This window comes from Bufo bufo, chromosome 2, assembly GCF_905171765.1.
Source record: "Bufo bufo chromosome 2, aBufBuf1.1, whole genome shotgun sequence".
NCBI classification, from domain to species: domain Eukaryota; kingdom Metazoa; phylum Chordata; class Amphibia; order Anura; family Bufonidae; genus Bufo; species Bufo bufo.
The window spans coordinates 540,500,591-540,521,855 of NC_053390.1; the positions used below are offsets into that span (position 1 = coordinate 540,500,591).

The 21,265-nt window shown below is 44.7% G+C and overlaps 1 protein-coding gene across 1 annotated transcript in view; it reads right to left on the reverse strand.

Annotated features, from left to right (window-relative positions):
* Window positions 1-21,265, reverse strand: part of LOC120990962 (neuronal acetylcholine receptor subunit alpha-7-like) — a 296,293-nt gene that overhangs the window by 223,532 nt on the left and 51,496 nt on the right. Inside the window, exon 3 of the mRNA XM_040419853.1 lies at window positions 8,407-8,451. Coding sequence (XP_040275787.1) covers window positions 8,407-8,451 — 45 coding nt within the window. The remainder of the gene's footprint in view (window positions 1-8,406; window positions 8,452-21,265) is intronic.

Here is a 21,265-nt window from a genome sequence, read left to right on the forward strand (position 1 = left end):
TTGGCTGCTTTGCAGCCTTTCAAAAAGCGCCAAGAAAACGACGAACACCGAACCCGGACTTTTACTAAAATGTTCGGGTTCGGGTCTGTGTCACGGACACCCCAAAATTCGGTACGAACCTGAACTATACAGTTCGGGTTCGCTCATCCCTATTCACCACACAACGGCAAATACTTTTTTTGGTGCCACTAATACACCCCAAAAAGGGCTTTAGAACATATAACTGCACCACTGAACGGCAAATAATATATATTTTTTTGCCACTAATACATGCCAAAAAGGGCTGTAATTTCTTACTTCACCACTAGTGTTGAGCGAACAGTTCGAGCATAGTTCGGGTCCGTACCGAATTTTGGGGTGTTCGTGACACGGACCCGAACCCGAACTTTTTCGTAAAAGTTCGGGTTCGGGTTCGTCGTTCGGCATGTATTTTGGCGCATTTTGAAAGGCTGCAAAGCAGCCAATCAACATGCATCATACTACTTGCCCTAAGATGCCATCGCAGCCATGCCTACTATTGGCAAGGCTGTGATTGGCCAAGTGCAGCATGTGACTCAGCCTCTTTATAAGCTTGTGCGCACGTCGGGACGTGCTCACTCCCGATGTGAATAGAACAGGGATAGACGCAGCTGATGCTAGGGCGAGAATAGGCAGGGATAATTGAATAACTGGAAGCAAATTTCTCTCCTCCACCTGTGATTCATCTGAACAACTGCAGCTGAGCTGCTTTTTTGATAGGGATTGGCTATTTTTAGAGTGGCCAGAGTGATTTTTCCATCCACATGTACCTGGGCTGACCGCCGGCCGCCATTTTGCGACTTGTAGTGCTGCAGCAGAAGCTGCCACAGTGTGCATTCCAAAGCTCCAAACAAGTCAGACATCTACACCTGGGATTCAGACCAATAGCGATTTAGCAGCACAGTCCAAGGCTATTTTTTTTAAAGGTTGTGCAGACCATTTTGTGGCACATGTTACTGGGCTGATAGGCGGCGGCCATCTTGGGACTAGTGCTGCAGCACAATCTCTCCCAACGTCCATTAATCACTTGTAATAGTGGTCTGTGCCATAGAAATCCTACATCAGGGACTTGGGTGTGCTTGTGTCACCCCTACTAATACCAGTCCACCTGTAATCCATACAGTGAAAAGCCATAAAGTATTCCAGTGAGGGAATTTTTTTTTTATTTAAAAAAGGCCAAGTTAGTTTATCTGGCGTTCAATATACTAGATACAGTTAGGCCTGCGTTTCATACATCTGGAATTAGCAAACTAATGTGCTGGGGTTGGGAAAACATATATGTACCCATACTAGAATCTGTCAAAGAAAGCGGTACTCACATATAACAGTCATTCCATCTGTAATCCATACAGTCAAAAGACTGAAAGTATTCCAGTGAGGGGATTTTTTTTATTTAAAAAAGGCCAAGTTAGTTTATCTGGCGTTCAATATACTAGATACAGTTAGGCCTGCGTTTCATACATCTGGAATTAGCAAACTAATGTGCTGGGGTTGGGAAAACATATATGTACCCATACTAGAATCTGTCAAAGAAAGCGGTACTCACATATAACAGTCATTCCATCTGTAATCCATACAGTCAAAAGACTGAAAGTATTCCAGTGAGGGGATTTTGCTTATAAAAAATAATATATTTCATTGTGGTGCGAGTTGAATCGCAACAATGAAGAAAAATACTATTAAGGGACGAGGACGCGGTCGTGGTGGTGTCCGTGGAGCCTCTGTTGCTGGTAGAGGACGTGGCCGTTCGGCCCCAGGCGCACACAGTAGGGAACGAACTCCCTCAACTAGCCGGCAGAATGTACCGCAATATCTCGTGGGGCCCAATGCCGCTCTTAGGATGGAAAGGCCTGAGCAGGTACAGGCATTAATCGATTGGGTGGCCGACAGTGCTTCCAGCACGTTCACCACATGGTCTTCCACCCAGTCTTCTGCGGAAAGCGCACAGGTGGCACCTGAAAACCAAGCCCATCAGTCTGTCACATCACCCCCAAGCATATCAGGGAAACGGTCTGAGCCACAAGTTATGCAGCAGTCTCTTCTTCTGTTTGAAGACTCTGCTTCCAGGGTTTCCCAGGGGCGTCCACCTAGCCCTTCCCCAGTGGAGGAAGACATACCATGCACTGACGCACAACCACTTATGTCTCCAGATGAAGAGGACATGGGAATACCACCACAGCAGAGTCACCGACTCTCTGATGATGACGAAACACAGGTGCCCACTGCCGCGTCTTTTTGCAGTGTGCAGACTGAACAGGAGGAGGTCAGGGAGGGAGACTGGGTGGAAGACGATGCAGAGGACGATGAGGTCTTAGACCCCACATGGACTGAAGGTCGTGGCGATGACTTTCACAGTTCAGAGGAAGAGGTAGTGGTGAGACCGAGACAACAGCGAAGCCAAAGAGGGAGCAGGGGGCCAAAGCAGACGAGCCGCCGCCCCCAGAGTTCGCCTGCTACTGGACATCGCCAACAGGGACCCAGCCCCACAAAGGCAGCTTCAAAGAGTTCCCTGGCATGGCACTTCTTTAAACAATGTCCTACCGACAAGACCCGAGTGACTTGCACGCTCTGCCATCAGAGCCTGAGGCGAGGCATTAACGTTCTGAACCTCAGCACAACCTGCATGACCAGGCATCTACATGCAAAGCATGAACTGCAGTGGGGTACACACCTTAAAAACCAGGCACTCGCTGAGGCTCCCCCTGCTCCCTCTACCGCTGCTGCCTCGGCTTCCGCCTCGAGAGGAATGTTGCCACCTGCCGAGCAGCAAACAGAGGATGTGCCACCGACACCACCACCACCGCCACCGTCAACTAGCGTCTCCACTATATCACACAGCAGCGTTCAGCTCTCAATATCTCAAACCTTAGAGAGGAAGCGCAAATTCCCCCCGAGTCACCCTCGAGCCCTTGGCCTGAACGCCAGCATTTCTAAACTGCTGGCCTTTGAAATGCTGTCATTCCGGCTGGTGGACACAGACAGCTTCAAACAGCTGATGGCCATGGCTGTCCCGCAGTATGTGGTTCCCAGCCGCCACTACTTCTCCATGACAGCCGTGCCTTCCCTGCACATGCAAGTGTCCGATAAAATCAAGTGTGCACTGCGCAACGCCATTTGTGGCAAGGTCCACCTAACCACAGATACGTGGACCAGTAAGCACGGCCAGGGACGCTATATCTCACTAACTGCACACTGGATGAATGTAGTGGCGGCTGGGCCCCCGGCGGACAGTTCCTTGGCGCACGTCCTTCCGCCCCCTAGGATCGCAGGGCATCATTCTCTGCCTCCTGTAGCCTCCTCCTCCTACTCGGCTTCCTCCTCCACTGCTTCCACCAGCTCATCCGGTCAGCCACACACCTTCACCACCAACTTCAGCACAGCCCGGGGTAAACGTCAGCAGGCCATTCTGAAACTCATATGTTTGGGGGACAGGCCCCACAGCGCAAAGGAGTTGTGGCGGGGTATTGAACAACAGACCGACGAGTGGTTTCTGCCGGTGGGCCTCAAGCCAGGCCTGGTGGTATGCGATAATGGGCGAAATCTCGTGGCAGCTCTGGGACTAGCCGGTTTGACGCACATCCCTTGCCTGGCGCATGTGCTGAACTTGGTGGTGCAGAGGTTCATTCACCACTACCCCAACATGTCAGAGCTGCTGCATAAAGTGCGGGCCGTCTGTGCGCGCTTCCGCCGTTCACATCCTGCCGCTGCTCGCCTGTCTGCGCTACAGCGGAACTTCGGCCTTCCCGCTCACCGCCTCATATGCGACGTGCCCACCCGGTGGAACTCCACCTTGCACATGCTGGAGAGACTGTGCGAGCAGCAGCAGGCCATAGTGGAGTTTCAGCTGCAGCACGCTCGCGTCAGTCGTACTGCCGAACAGCACCACTTCACCACCAATGATTGGGCCTCCATGCGAGACCTGTGTGCCCTGCTGCGCTGTTTCGAGTACTCCACCAACATGGCCAGTGGCGATGACACTGTTATCAGCGTTACAATACCACTTCTATGTCTCCTTGAGAAAACACTTAGGGCAATGATGTTAGAGGAGGTGGCCCAGGTGGAGGAGGAGGAGGAGGATGAGGGCTCGTTTCTAACACTTTCGGGCCAGTCTGTTCGAAGTGGCTCAGAGGGAGGTTTGTTTAAGCAGCAGAGGACAGGTTCACAAGTCGCCAGCCAAGGCACTGTACTGGAGGACGAGGAGGATGAGGAGGAGGAGGTGGAGGGGGACGAGGATGACGCAAGTTCACAGCGGGGTGGCAGCCCAGGCCCATCACTGGTGTGTGGCTGGGGGGATACGGTGGACGATGACGATACGCCTCCCACAGAGGACAGCTTGTCCTTACCCATGGGTAGCCTGGCCCACATGAGCGAATATATGCTCCAATGCCTGCGCAACGACAGCAGAGTTGCCCACGTTTTAACGTGTGCAGACTACTGGGTGGCCACCCTGCTGGATCCCCGGTATAAAGACAATGTGCCCACTTTAATTCCTGAACTGGAGCGCGACCGTAAGATGCGCGAGTACAAGCGCACGCTGATAGAGGCGCTCTTGAGAGCATTCCCACATGTCACAGGGGAACAGGTGGAAGGTGAAGGCTGTGTCACGGCCAGCTCATCTGAGGGCAGGGTTAGCATGGCAGAAATGTGGAAAAGTTTTGTCTCCACGCCACAGCTATCTGCACCGACACCTGATACGGAACGTGTTAGCAGGAGGCAGCATTTCACTAACATGGTTGAACAGTATGTCTGCACACCCCTCCACATCCTGACGGATGGTTCGGCCCCATTCAACTACTGGGTTTCGAAATTGTCCACGTGGCCAGAGTTAGCATGTTATGCCTTGGAGGTGCTTTCCTGCCCGGCGGCCAGCGTTTTATCTGAACGCGTATTCAGCACGGCAGGGGGCGTCATTACTGACAAGCACAGCCGCCTGTCCACAGCCAACGTGGACAAGCTGACCTTCATAAAGATGAACCAGGCATGGATCCCACAGGACCTGTCCCTCCCTTGTGCAGAGTAGTCCTTATTAACTGCCTAAAACATGTCTTGTTGTGCTACGGGCCACTTCTTTATTTGATACAAATTTTATGAAACCCACAGTTGAATGAAACTCTTCTCTGTCTGGGCGCCGGGGCCTAACCAGATGAAAGTGGCCGGTTAAACTAACGGGTGACATGAAGCCATAACCTCTGCCATGCTACCTCTGTCTTCTGTCTGGGTGCTGAGGCCTAAGTCAAATAAAGCGGTCTTCTGCTGTGCTGGGGGATATGAAGCTAATCTCTGACCTCTCTCCTCTGTCTGGGTCCAAAGGCCTAAATCACTGAAAGAGGCCTTCTCCTGTGGTGTGTGATATGATGCCAGAATATGTGCTGTGGGGCCTCTCTCCTCTTCCTGGGTGCAGGGGTCAAATAAACTAAATTGTGGCCTACTCCTGTGGTGGTTGATATGATGCCTGATTCTCTGATGTGGAACCTCTCTCCTCTGTTTGGGTGAAGGGGTCAAAGTAACTAAATGGTGGCTTCTCCTGTGGTGGCTGATATGATGCCAGAATATGTGCTGTGGTGCCTCTCTCCTCTTCCTGGGTGCGGGGGTCAAAGTAACTCAATGGTGGCTTCTCCTGTGGTGGCTGATATGATGCCAGAATATGTGCTGTGGTGCCTCTCTCCTCTTCCTGGGTGCGGGGGTCAAAGTAACTCAATGGTGGCTTCTCCTGTGGTGGCTGATATGATGCCAGAATATGTGCTGTGGTGCCTCTCTCCTCTTCCTGGGTGCAGGGGTCAAAGTAACTAAATGGTGGCTTCTCCTGTGGTGGTTGATATGATGCCTGATTCTCTGCTGTGAAACCTCTCTCCTCCATCTGGGTGTAGGGGTCAAAGTCTTTCAAAGTCGCCTTCTCCTGTGCTGATTGATATAAAGCTGATGGTTGTGCCATCTGACATGGTTGCCAGGGTCTGATTCAATGGGGGCCTACTCCTGTGGTGGGTGATCTAAATGCCTGATTCTCTGCTGTGAAACCTCTCTCCTCCGTCTGGGTGTAGGGGTCAAAGTCTTTCGAAGTCGCCTTCTCCTGTGCTGATTGATATGAAGCTGATGGTTGTGCCATCTGACATGGTTGCCGGGGTCCCATTAAATTGGGGCCTACTCCTGTGGTGGGTGATCTAAATGCCTGATTCTCTGCTTTGAAACCTCTCTCCTCCGTCCGGGTGTAGGGGTCAAAGTCTGTCAAAGTCGCCTTCTCCTGTGCTGATTGATATAAAGCTTATGCTTGTGCCATCTGACATGGTTGCCGGGGTCTGATTCAATGGTGGCCTACTCCTGTGGTGGGTGATCTAAATGCCTGATTCTCTGCTGTGTAACCTCTCTCCTCCGTCTGGGTGTAGGGGTCAAAGTAACTAAATGGTGGCCTACTCCTGTGGTGGGTGATATGATGCCTGGTTCTCTGCTGTGGGACCTCTCTCCTTTGTCTGGGTGCTGTGGTCAAAATAATAGTAAGTGACCTTCTCCATTGGTGGGTGACTTGAAGCCTGATTCTGTGCTATGGGACCTCACTCCAATTAATATTGTTTAATTTTTATTTATTTTATGTTAACTCATCATTTCCCTATCTACATTTGTTTGCAGGGGATTTAACTACATTTTGCTGCCTTTTGCAGCCCTCTAGCCCTTTCCGGGTGTGTTTTACAGCCTTTTTAGTGCCCAAAAGTTCGGGTCCCCATTGACTTCTATGGGGTTCGGGTTCGGGATGAAGTTCGGGTCGAGTTCGGATCCCGAACCCGAACATTTTTCGAAAGTTCGGCCGAACTCGTCGAACCCGAACATCCAGGTGTTCGCTCAACTCTATTCACCACACAATGGCAAATACTTTATTTTGTGCCACTAATACACCCCAAAAAGGGCTTTAGAACATATAACTGCACCGCTGAACGGCAAATAATATATATTTTTTTGCCACTAATAAACGCCAATAAGGGCTTTAGAACATATAACTGCACCGCTGAATGGCAAATAGGCCCTTATTTTTTTTCACTTATACACGCCACAAAAGGCTTTAGAACATATAACTGCACCGCTGAATGGCAAATAATATATTATTTTTTTGCCACTAATACACGCCAAAAAGGGCTGTAATTTTTCACTTCACCACACAATGGCAAATACTTTTTTTTGTGCCACTAATACAGCCCAAAAAGGGCTTTAGAACATATAACTGCACCGCTGAACGGCAAATAATACATATTTTTTTGCCACTAATACATGCCAATAATGGCTTTAGAACATATAACTGCACCGCTGAATGGCAAATAGGCCCTTATTTTTTTCCACTTATACACACCACAAAAGGCTTTAGAACATATAACTGCACCGGTGAACGGCAAATAATATATTTTTTATTCCCACTAATACAGGCCAAAAAAAGCTTTAGAACATATAAAATGCACCGCACAAGGGCAAATAAGACGTAGATATATTTCCTTATAATAAACCCTGTTAATGGCTGTATCAAACAGCACTTGCACCCCAATTTTCTACCACTGTCCGTAGCAGCTGCTGACATCTCTCCCCGCTCTAAGTACACTGGAAAATGGCTGAATCCAAGATAGCTGAGGCTATTTATATGGCTGTGACATCACAGGGCTGGCTGCTAATTTGCTGCATGCATGGCATTGTGGGTGATCCCTCGTTCCCAGAGTTTCTTGCTCCATGTTCTAACACGTGCATGTTACCACGAAGCGTAAGGAAATTGGGATTCGGTACAAATTGAATTTTCCTGAAATTTGGATCGAATTACACTTTGTCAACTTCGATTCGCTAATTTCTAGATGCAGTATGCTGTTGCATATTTGCTGCCTGGTTTTATTTTGGTTAAGCTTTCAGTTGACTCTATACGCCTTCCTTTCATTTCCAGTCTCAGGCACAGGTTTTTGAAAATATTTGTTCTGTAAAATACTGGATGAACATTCGGAATAGACCCTATGGACAGCAGTCCTCTATTTTAGCGTCAATAAAACCACGGCAACACTAGGACTTCTCACAATTTAAATAAACCAAACCTTGATCCCTTGTCATATCAGTTGACCCATGATCTTTGCCATACTGTTTCAAAACAGCTCAATTATACCAGACACATATATTATATAGCCTAACATTTAATCAAGTCAGTAAACAATTTGTGATGAAATATAATAAAACCTCATTTATACAGTAGATGATTTCAGATGGTTTACTATGCTGCTGAGAAAATAGAGATATAATTAAATATGTTTTGGATTTGTGCTGTAATTTTCTAATTCAAAAGTAAGATATAATTATCTCCTTAAATAAAACCTGAAAAGTAACTTACTGCATTAAAGAAAAGCTTCAGTAATGACATGAAAGTATGGTACTTACAATTTGTAGCCACGCATTTGTAATCAGAACTTGGTTCTTTTCATCCTGGAAGAGAAAGAGGAAATCACTGTGATGTTGATTGCTAAAATTATACTGGAAATGTCAATGATTTCACTTAACCCCTAACAGGAATGTGATGACTTTAGTGTGGATTTAAAAGTTATTGAAATGTAAAGTGACAAAAAATGGGCCAAAAAAAAAAAGTATAATTTGTATGGAAAATACTATACACTGCGTGCAGAATTATTAGGCAAATTAGTATTTTGACCACATCATCCTCTTTATGCATGTTGTCTTACTCCAAGCTGTATAGGCTCGAAAGCCTACTACCAATTAAGCATATTAGGTGATGTGCATCTCTGTAATGAGAAGGGGTGTGGTCTAATGACATCAACACCCTATATTAGGTGTGCATAATTATTAGGCAACTTCCTTTCCTTTGGCAATATGGGTCAAAAGAAGGACTTGACAGGCTCAGAAAAGTCAAAAATAGTGAGATATCTTGCAGAGGGATGCAGCACTCTTAAAATTGCAAAGCTTCTGAAGCGTGATCATCGAACAATCAAGCGTTTCATTCAAAATAGTCAACAGGGTCGCAAGAAGCGTGTGGAAAAACCAAGGCGCAAAATAACTGCCCATGAACTGAGAAAAGTCAAGCGTGCAGCTGCCAAGATGCCACTTGCCACCAGTTTGGCCATATTTCAGAGCTGCAACATCACTGGAGTGCCCAAAAGCACAAGGTGTGCAATACTCAGAGACATGGCCAAGGTAAGAAAGGCTGAAAGACGACCACCACTGAACAAGACACACAAGCTGAAACGTCAAGACTGGGCCAAGAAATATCTCAAGACTGATTTTTCTAAGGTTTTATGGACTGATGAAATGAGAGTGAGTCTTGATGGGCCAGATGGATGGGCCCGTGGCTGGATTGGTAAAGGGCAGAGAGCTCCAGTCCGACTCAGACGCCAGCAAGGTGGAGGTGGAGTACTGGTTTGGGCTGGTATCATCAAAGATGAGCTTGTGGGGCCTTTTCGGGTTGAGGATGGAGTCAAGCTCAACTCCCAGTCCTACTGCCAGTTTCTGGAAGACACCTTCTTCAAGCAGTGGTACAGGAAGAAGTCTGCATCCTTCAAGAAAAACATGATTTTCATGCAGGACAATGCTCCATCACACGCGTCCAAGTACTCCACAGCGTGGCTGGCAAGAAAGGGTATAAAAGAAGAAAATCTAATGACATGGCCTCCTTGTTCACCTGATCTGAACCCCATTGAGAACCTGTGGTCCATCATCAAATGTGAGATTTACAAGGAGGGAAAACAGTACACCTCTCTGAACAGTGTCTGGGAGGCTGTGGTTGCTGCTGCACGCAATGTTGATGGTGAACAGATCAAAACACTGACAGAATCCATGGATGGCAGGCTTTTGAGTGTCCTTGCAAAGAAATGTGGCTATATTGGTCACTGATTTGTTTTTGTTTTGTTTTTGAATGTCAGAAATGTATATTTGTGAATGTTGAGATGTTATATTGGTTTCACTGGTAAAAATAAATAATTGAAATGGGTATATATTTGTTTTTTGTTAAGTTGCCTAATAATTATGCACAGTAATAGTCACCTGCATACACAGATATCCCCCTAAAATAGCTAAAACTAAAAACAAACTAAAAACTACTTCCAAAAATATTCAGCTTTGATATTAATGAGTTTTTTGGGTTCATTGAGAACATGGTTGTTGTTCAATAATAAAATTAATCCTCAAAAATACAACTTGCCTAATAATTCTGCACTCCCTGTACTCTGTATATATACAGTGGGATGCAAAAGTTAATTGTCATGATTTTCCTGTATAAATCGTTGGTTGTTACGATAAAAAATGTCAGTAAAATATATCATATAGGAGACACACACAGTGATATTTGAGAAGGGAAATGAAGTTTATTGGATTTACAGAAAGTGTGCTATAGTTGTTTAAACAAAATTAGACAGGTGCATAAATTTGGGCACTGTTGTCATTTTATTGATTCCAAAACCTTTTGAACTAATAATTGGAACTCAAATTGGCTTGGTAAGCTCAGTGACCCCTGACCTACATAAACAGGTGAATCCAATTATGAGAAAGAGTATTTAAGGGGGTCAATTGTAAGTTTCCCTCCTCTTTTAATTTTCTCTGAAGAGTAGCAACATGGGGGTCTCAAAACAACTCTCAAATGACCTGAAGACAAAGATTGTTCACCATCATGGTTTAGGGGAAGGATACAGAAAGCTGTCTCAGAGATTTCAGCTGTCTGTTTCCACAGTTAGGAACATATTGAGGAAATGGAAGACCACAGGCTCAGTTCAAGTTAAGGCTCGAAGTGGCAGACCAAGAAAAATCTCAGATAGACAGAAGTGACGAATGGTGAGAACAGTCAGAGTCAACCCACAGACCAGCACCAAAGACCTACAACATCATCTTGCTGCAGATGGAGTCACTGTGCATCGTTCAACCATTGGGCGCACTTTGCACAAGGAGATGCTGTATGCGAGAGTGATGCAGAGGAAGCCTTTTCTCCGCCCACAGCACAAAAAGTGCCGCTTGAGGTGGGCTAAAGCACATTTGGACAAGCCAGCTTCATTTTGGAATATGGTGCTGTGGACTGATGAAACTAAAATTGAGTTATTTGGCCAAAATAAGGGGCGTTATGCATGGAGGAAAAAGAACACAGCATTCCAAGAAAAACACCTGCTACCTACAGAAAAATATGGTGGTGGTTCCATCATGCTGTGGGGCTGTGTGGCCAGTGCAGGGACTGGGAATCATGTCAAAGTTGAGGGACACATGGATTCCACTCAGTATCAGCAGATTCTTGAGACCAATGTCCAGGAATCAGTGACAAAGCTGAAGCTGCGCCGGGGCTGGATCTTTGAACAAGACAACGACCCTAAACACTGCTCAAAATCCACTAAGGCATTTATGTAGAGGAACAAGTACAACATTCTGGAATGGCCATCTCAGTCCCCAGACCTGAATATAATTGAAAATCTGTGGTGTGACTTAAAGAGAGCTGTCCATGCTCGGAAGCCATCAAACCTGAATGAACTAAAGATGTTTTGTAAAGAGGAATGGTCCAAAATACCTTCAACCAGAATCCAGACTCTCATTGGAACCTACAGGAAGCGTTTAGAGGCTTTAATTTCTGCAAAAGGAGGATCTACTAAACATTGATTTCATTTCTTTTTTGTGGTGCCCAAATTTATGCACCTGCCTAATTTTGTTTAAACAATTATAGCACACTTTCTGTAAATCCAATAAACTTCATTTCACTTCTCAAATATCACTGTGTGTGTCTCCTCTATGATATATTTAACTGACATTTTTTATCGTAACAACCAACGATTTATACAGGAAAATCATGACGATTAACAAGGTTGCCCAAACTTTTGCATCCCACTGTATATATATATATATATATATATATACAGTACCGTATTTTTCGCCCTATAAGACGCACTTTTTCCCCCCAAAAGTGGGGGAAAAATAGCAGTGCGTCTTATGGGGCGAATGTTGCTGATTTTGCCGTATTTTCAATGATACACCCGCCGCGATGCCGCGCGGCGGGTGTATCAGCTGTGAGGGAGGAGGGGCTGGGGGCCGGCATCTGCATTTATAATGATAGCGGGGCCCGTGCAGTGACTGTATTCTACTACACGGGCCCCGCTCACTGTATAATCGTATCTGCATTCTGTAATAGTTAATTGTGTATATAATGTAATCGCATAATCAGCGCTACTTACAACTACAAGCGCTCGGTAGGTAGCAGTGAGGAGGGAGGAGGCAGGCCGGGAGGACGGGCGGGCGGCGCGTCACTCACTACGTCACGCGCCTGCGCCGCCCACTTTATGAATGAAGCAGGCGGCGTGGGTGCATGATGTAGTGACTGACGCTGCCAGCGCCCGTCCTCCCGGCCTGCCTCCTCCCTCCTCTCTGCTACCTACCGAGCGCTTGTAGTTGTAAGTAGCGCTGATTATGCGATTACATTATATACACAATTAACTATTACAGAATACAGATACGATTATAAAGTGAGCGGGGCCCGTGTAGTAGAATACTGTCACTGCACGGGCCCCGCTGTCATTATAAAAGCAGATGCAACCCCCACCCCTTGTATTGAGGGTCATTCACTACAGGGACACTGTTATGGAGGGGATCTGTGGATGACACATAGCATAAGATGCTATATATGTGTCATCCACAGATCCCCCCCATAACAGTGTCATACACAGATCCCCATAACAGTGCCATCCAGAGACCCCAATAAGAGCCACCCACAGATCCCCCATAAGTGTCACCCACAGATCCCCCATAAGTGTCACCCACAGATCCCCCATAAGTGTCACCCACAGATCCCCCATAACAGTGCGTCACCCACAGATCCCCCATAACAGTGCGTCACCCACAGATCCCCCATAACAGTTCACCATCCACATATTCCCCATAACAGTGTGCCATCCACAGACCACAATTAGTTCAAAACCCACCAAAAGCACACCTATTGGTTCAAAATATTTTTTTTCTTATTTTCCTCCTCAAAAACCTAGGTGTGTCTTATGGGCCGGTGCGTCTTATAGGGCGAAAAATACGGTATATATATATATATATATATATATATATATATATATCATTATTTATTGAATTAATGGATTAATCCAATATATAACAGATGGTATTACTAACCCTCCTTGATCCCAAGCTCCTCTTCAGGACCAGGTACCACCATCCTTTGTCAGGACATAGATGGAGATTTATTAAACTGATGTAAAGTAGAACTAGCTTAACTGCCCATAACAACCAATCAGATTCCACCTTTCATTTTCCAAAGGAGCTTGTTATGGGCACCTAAGTCAGTTCTACTTTACACCAGTTTGATAAATCTCCCCCCATAGTATTCTGTATTATGCACAATGCCCTGAAATTGGAACATTGGAATCAGAGTGTAAGGAGGTTGTATAGACCTGGTCTGGGGGGTGAAATAATGTAAGGGACTGGTCTGGGGCCTGGATTAATATTGGCGTGTAGTCTAGGGTCTGAATTTGTGTCTGGAGGCTGAGGATGACTGCAGAAGCAGTGGTGAGCATAAGTTGTCATGGAGGTTTGTACAAGAAAAGAAAAGAAAAGAGATTATCTACAATAAGAGAAGATGTCATCTCTGAGTCACTGGGTTTAAAGGAGCTGTTGGCTCTCCTGACATGTCTGTTGTAGTAAAAACTTTTGTTAATTCCACATAAAGTTTTATAAATTGCTAATTGCTAACTTGTTATACCTTCTGATACTGTGAGAGATTGGATAGAAACACAACAGTTTATTTATACATACAAGTCCGATCTCTAAACATGGTGCCCGCTCGCACGTATTTTAAATAGCAGAAACCCGCGGCACATGTATGTGATCAGCCATAAGGCTGATGGCATACATTTTCCCTTTCAGATACCGTGGTCAAATTTGACCACGGCACCTGATCAGTCCGGAAGCGGAAGCTGAGATCGGGGAACCTGTTACATTGATCTAATAGACGGACGCCTCAAGCAGGCTTCAGAGTCTATTAGATAAATATACCAATACAGGCCACTAGGTGGCAGCACTGTATTGTTAAATTGAAAATTAAAGGGAACCTGTCACCCCGGGATTTTGGGTATAGAGCTGAGGACATGGGTTGCTAGATGGCCACTAGCACATCCGCAATATCCAGTCCCCATAGCTCTGTGTGCTTTTATTGTGTATAAAAACTGATTTGATACATATGCAAATTCACCTAAGATGAGTCAGAGCTTGAAAATATGACTCTTCTCTGGTCACACAAGTAAGATATGAATTTTATGTTAATTTGCATGTGTTTTTTTTACACAATAAAAGCACACAGAGCTATGGGGACTGGGTATTGCGGATGTGCTAGCGGCCATCTAGCAACCCATGTCCTCAGCTCTATACACAAAATCCCGGTGACAGGTTCCCTTTAAGTGTTCAATGATGGCTATATAGCCATCAATGAACACAATGAGCAATCTAATGATTGTCAGTTATAGTCACCCAGGGTGACTTAAAAAAAGTTTAAAAAAAAGTTTAAAAAGTTTTTATAACTATAAAAAAATTTAAAAAAATATAAAAGTTCAAATCACCCCCCTTTCCTTAAAAAAGTTAACCAATAAAATAATAAACATCATGGGCATCACCGCATGCGAAAATGCCCATACAATTAAAATATTATAATATTAATGGCATACAGCAAATGGCATAATGGAAAATAGAATAAAAACAGCATTTTTGTCACTTTAACTCCCCAATAATTTTTTTATTAAAAGTGATCAAAAAGTCTCACACACTTCAAATTAGTATCACTAAAAAGTACAGATCGCCCCGCAAAAAATGAGCCCTCACACAGCCCCATGCACTTGACTACAAAAACGTTATAGGGGTCAGAATATGGTGTGTGGTATCGTTGTAACTGTACTGACCTGGAGAATAAAGATAACAGGTCAATTTTACAGTGTGCGGTGTAAAAAAACGAAAACTAAAAAACCTTTGTGAAATATTGCGTTTTTTCCCAATTCTACCCCATTTGTAATTTTTTTTCCGCTTCCCACTACATGGTATGCAACCGTAAATGCCGCTATTAGAAAGTACAACTTGTCACACAAAAATAAGCCCTCATAAAGCTATGTAATCGGAAAAATAAAAAAGGACTATGGTAAGGCGGAAATGGAAAATCTCAGGGTCCTCTAAGGGTTAAAGAGGTATTTTTTTTATTTATTTGTTTATATAATCGGAAATTATACAATCTTCTAATATACAGTCGTGGCCAAAAGTTTTGAGAATGACACAAATATTAGTTTTCACAAAGTTTGCTGCTAAACTGCTTTTAGATCTTTGTTTCAGTTGTTTCTGTGATGTAGTGAAATATAATTACACGCACTTCATACGTTTCAAAGGCTTTTATCGACAATTACATGACAATTATGCAAAGAGTCAGTATTTGCAGTGTTGGCCCTTCTTTTTCAGGACCTCTGCAATTCGACTGGGCATGCTCTCAATCAACTTCTGGGCCAATTCCTGACTGATAGCAACCCATTCTTTCATAATCACTTCTTGGAGTTTGTCAGAATTAGTGAGTTTTTGTTTGTCCACCCGCCTCTTAAGGATTCACCACAAGTTCTCAATGGGATTAAGATCTGGGGAGTTTCCAGGCCATGGACCCAAAATGTCAACGTTTTGGTCCCCGAGCCACTTAGTTATCACTTTTGCCTTATGGCACGGTGCTCCATCGTGCTGGAAAATGCATTGTTCTTCACCAAACTGTTGTTGGATTGTTGGAAGAAGTTGCTGTTGGAGGGTGTTTTGGTACCATTCTTTATTCATGGCTGTGTTTTTGGGCAAAATTGTGAGTGAGCCCACTCCCTTGGATGAGAAGCAACCCCACACATGAATGGTCTCAGGATGCTTTACTGTTGGCATGACACAGGACTGATGGTAGCGCTCACCTTTTCTTCTCCGGACAAGCCTTTTTCCAGATGCCCCAAACAATCGGAAAGAGGCTTCATCGGAGAATATGACTTTGCCCCAGTCCTCAGCAGTCCATTCACCATACTGTCTGCAGAAGATCAATCTGTCCCTGATGTTTTTTTTGGAGAGAAGTGGCTTCTTTGCTGCCCTTCTTGACACCAGGCCATCTTCCAAAAGTCTTCGCCTCACTGTGCGTGCAGATGCGCTCACACCTGCCTGCTGCCATTCCTGAGCAAGCTCTGCACTGGTGGCACTCCGATCCCGCAGCTGAATCCTCTTTAGGAGACGATCCTGGCGCTTGCTGGACTTTCTTGGACGCCCTGAAGCCTTCTTAACAAGAATTGAACCTCTTTCCTTGAAGTTCTTGATGATCCTATAAATTGTTGATTGAGGTGCAATCTTAGTAGCCACAATATCCTTGCCTGTGAAGCCATTTTTATGCAACGCAATGATGGCTGCACGCGTTTTTTTTGCAGGTAACCATGGTTAACAATGGAAGAACAATGATTTCAAGTATCACCCTCCTTTTAACATGTCAAGTCTGCCATTTTAACCCAATCAGCCTGACATAATGATATCCAGCCTTGTGCTCGTCAACATTCTCACCTGAGTTAACAAGACGATTACTGAAATGATCTCAGCAGGTCTTTTAATGACAGCAATGAAATGCAGTGGAAAGGTTTTTTTGGGATTAAGTTAATTTTCATGGCAAAGGAGGACTATGCAATTCATCTGATCACTCTTCATAACATTCTGGAGTATATGCAAATTGCTATTATAAAAACTTAAGCAGCAACTTTTCCAATATTTATGTAATTCTCAAAACTTTTGGCCACGACTGTACATGTAATTAAAATTCAGCATACACAACTTTCTTATATTAGGTTTTTGTCCCCTATATGCACAAGAATACTATAGCGGCTAGCCTATATATCAGTCCTGTGTAATGTATCAATGACCTAACTGAAACATGGCATCAGTCATTTGGCACCCTACACATCATGCAGTTTCTGACATTTAATAAACAGCAGTGTTACCTGACATAAATGTCCTGGGTCAGCACACAGGACTCATTCAAGTGCTAAGTAAAAGGACTAGTGGTGGAATTATGGTTTTTATTTTGGTTATTACAGTAACTACGTCATTGTGTGTCTCTAAGTGATGTCATGTTGTTAATAAAGTTCAGTGTAAAAAAAACAGCGCACACAAATCTGCTTCTACACTGACAGACGTGATACTGCTGCAGGTAGTAATCTCTTATATATATAAAAATGAGTTTCTGTCTGTCTGTCTGTCTGTCTAGACGTTCTTTATGCGCGACCAAACGACTGAACCGATCATCACCAAATTTGGCACACAGGTACATCAGGTGTCCGGGAAGGTTTTAGAACCGGTCTCAGCTCTCTAGGACGTACCGTTCCTGAGATTTTCCCAAAAAATTAGGCCCCCCCCCAAATACAAGCCTGCAATTCTTTCTCTTCAAATCGCAACTGCCATAAACACACTTTTACTCCAGGTTTCTATAACAACCCAGCCATATTTCTTTACTGCTTAAAGGGGCGGTCACAGTGAAAGTCACAGTTAAAGGGGCGGTAACAGTGAAAGTCACAATTAAAGGGGCGTTCACAGTGAAAGTCACAGTTAAAGGGGTGGTCACAGTGAAAGTCACAGTTAAAGGGGCGGTCACAGTGAAAGTCACAGTTAGAGGGGTGGTCACTGTAAAGTCACAGTTAAAGAGGCGGTCACAGTGAAAGTCACAGTTAAAGGGGCGGTCACAGTGAAAGTCACAGTTAAAGGGGCAGTCGCTGTGAAAGTCACAGTTAATGGGGCAGTCTCTGTGAAAGTCACAGTTAAAGGGGCGGTCACTGTGAAAGTCACAGTTAAAGGGGCGGTCACTGTGAAAGTCACAGTTAAAGGGGCGGTCACAGTGAAAGTCAAGGTTAAAGGGGCGGTGACAGTGAAAGTCAAGGTTAAAGAGGCGGTGACAGTGAAAGTCACAGTTAAAGGGGCGGTCACAGTGAAAGTCACAGTTAAAGGGGCGGTCACTGTGAAAGTCACAGTTGAAGGGGCGGTCACTGTGAAAGTCACAGTTAAAGGGGCGGTCACAGTTAAATGGGCGGTCACAGTGAAAGTCACAGTTAAAAGGGGGGTCACTGTGAAAGTTACAGTTAAAGGGGCGGTCATAGTGAAAGTCACAGTTAAAGGGGCGATCACAGTGAAAGTCACAGTTAAAGGGGCACTCACAGTGAAAGTCACAGTTAAAGGGGCGGTCACAGTGAAAACCACAGTTAAATGTACGGTCACAGTGAAAGTCACTGTTAAAGGGGCGGTCACTGTGAAAGTCACAATTAAAGGGGCGGTCACTGTGAAAGTCACAGTTAAAGGGGCGGTCACTGTGAAAGCCACAGTTAAAGGGGCGGTCACAGTGAAAACCACAGTTAAATGTACGGTCACAGTGAAAGTCACTGTTAAAGGGGCGGTCACTGTGAAAGTCACTGTTAAAGGGGCGGTCACTGTGAAAGTCACTGTTAAAGGGGCGGTCACAGTGAAAGCCACAGTTAAATGGACGGTCACAGTGAAAGTCACTGTTAAAGGGGCAGTCACTGTGAAAGTCACTGTTAAAGGGGCGGTCACTGTGAAAGTCACTATTAAAGGGGCGGTCACTGTGAAAGTCACTGTTAAAGGGGCGGTCATTGTGAAAGTCACTGTTAAAGGAGCGGTCACTGTGAAAGTCACTGTTAAAGGAGCGGCCACTGTGAACGTTACTGTTAAAGGGGCAGTCACTGTTAAAGGGGCGGCCACTGTGAAAGTCACTGTTAAAGGGGCAGTCACTGTGAAAGTCACTGTTAAAGGGGCGGTTTCTGTGAAAGTCACTGTTAAAGGGGCGGCCACTGTGAAAGTCACAGTTAAAGGGGCGGTCACAGTGAAAGTCACAGTTAAAAGGGCGGTCACAGTGAAAGTCACAGTTAAAGGGGCAGTCACAGTGAAAGTCACAGTTAAAGGGGCGGGCACTGTAGAGGTCACTGTTATGGGGGAAACTGTTTATTTTTTTTTACGACACATGGAAACATAAAATGAAATCGATTAAATATACCCGTGCAAAGCCGGGTCCTTCTGCTAGTACTGTATATATACTGTATAAGTTCTATACTGTATATACTGTATATGTTCTGCTCCTCAATACACTACTATTCATCTGTTAGTTTACTATTTAATCTGCAGTTTACTAAAAGCCAGGTCATGCACAGATATAATATTGGTCTGCAAGCAAAAATTTTAATAAACGAATATTAGAATATTATTCTACATCCTATTGTCTAAAGAAATCAATGTAATCATTAAAACCGGAATACTGCTTTAAACCTGCTAGTAAAAAAAAGTGGTAGCCCTGATGTGGCAGGGCGGTAGATAGGAGCGGGGCATTATTAGGAAACAGCTCAGAACCCATGGTCTACTTAATCCGTTACTGGACATTGTCTGCTCGACCATATTCATAATAAAAGCGTATTATTTTGTTAATTATTAAGTAGTGCTTTAACTCTATACCGCCGCCTCTTTTTATCTCTTTTTTGTTTACTGCTGGACATTGTGACATCATGATGTGCTTTACTATGGATAGTGGCATCATGATTGTTTGCCGTATTCACTGTTATGACAGTACTGTTTGCAGTGCTATGACGGTCTCGTTGTTTAATATCCTAATAACATCCCTGACATCAATGTGTGCATTATAACTGAGCAATGACATCACTATATGCATTATAACTGAGCAATGACATCACTATGTGCATTATAATTGAGCAGTGACAAACTGTATGTAGCTGTTTGCATTGTCCCTTATCTGTGTATCATTCTGTTTATTGTCTCTGTACTGAACCTCCCTCCACGAGTGAGAGCCGAGGGCTTGCTGCAAAGAGTTAAGGCCCTATTAGCCTGATTTGCAGGCCAATTATCAAGAACAAGCATTTATAGGAACGCTCATTCCCGACAGTTTCATAGGTACAAATCTTCTGATAGATGCTCTTTAAGAACTGTGGTAAGGTGAACAGAAAAGTGTATGGTAAAGTCCTGGAAGGGGTGTATATCCCACCCAGCTTCCTCAACTGGGTGAGGTAAATAAAATCCAGAAGGTTAAAATGGTCTCAGCAATGTGTAGGTTGCTGAGACGGTTTTGTTAAGTTTATGGGTTGGATTTTATTGGACTGGGAGAAGGTAGGATTGGTAGAGGGACCTCCCCAGTCCACCCCATTCCTGGACAGGTTTTCCCCTAGCCTGAGGGATCTCCAGCTGAAGCCAGCTGGGATCATCAAGGGGAAATAAAGCACAGTGCAGGCTGTCAGTCTAGGAGAGTGAGGCCTGGAGAAAGTCTGGGAAGCTGGCTGCGCTGCGATCTAGAGAAGCCGAGTTCTCTGTGTGAACTGTGTTCAATAGGTGAGTTAGGAACTTCACTGTATTAGCCAGAGCCCAGACGGGCAGGTGTTTATTTTGGTTTATGTTTTGTGGTGCTGGACCTTCAGCTTACCCTGTGAATAATAACTGGGGTTGCCTGTATTGCCGGAGTGTGATAAATAAAGCAACATTTGGACTTTAACCCTGTGGTCTGCAAGAGAATCTGTCATCGCCGCCCTACCTGAGAGTGTAACCCCTTACAGAACTAACAAGAATTCAAGCGGGATTTTATTCTGTTGACTCATAAAGACGTAAAAAACGCAGTTTGTAATCTAAAGTTTGCCATAAAACAAGGTAGATTCTGCTTCCCCAAAAATAGCTGCAATTTGAACAGCCCCCTTTAAGGGCTTTTTTACATAGCTGTGTTAATCTTTAGTCCAGCACAGGGAGGGAAATTATTTCCTACTTTCTTTCTGCTGGGATATACTGGGCTTTGGTAAATAATTTACAGAGAAATAGAGCAAAGATGAGCAAATCAAGCGGCAGGGAACTTTTTCAGCAGCGGAGACATCCCTTCACAGCTGAAGAACTCTCACTGATAAAACAAATTTATTCGTACAAATTGAATTGCTCACCTCTACAGAAGTCATAGACTTGAAATGTATATACCGTACATTCCTGTTTTTGTCAAAGCTGGGAATTGAAGCAGGGGTGTACACAGATCTCATAGGGCCCCATAACAAAACTTAGTATGAGCCTCCTGCATCACCAGTTTAGGCTACTTTCACACTAGTGTTTTTGCTGGATCCGGCAGGGTTCAGCAAAAAACGCTTCCGTTACTGATAATACAACCATTTGCATCCGTTATGACGGATCCGGTTGTATTATCTTTAACATTGCCAAGACGGATCCGTCATGAACTCCATTAAAAGTCAAT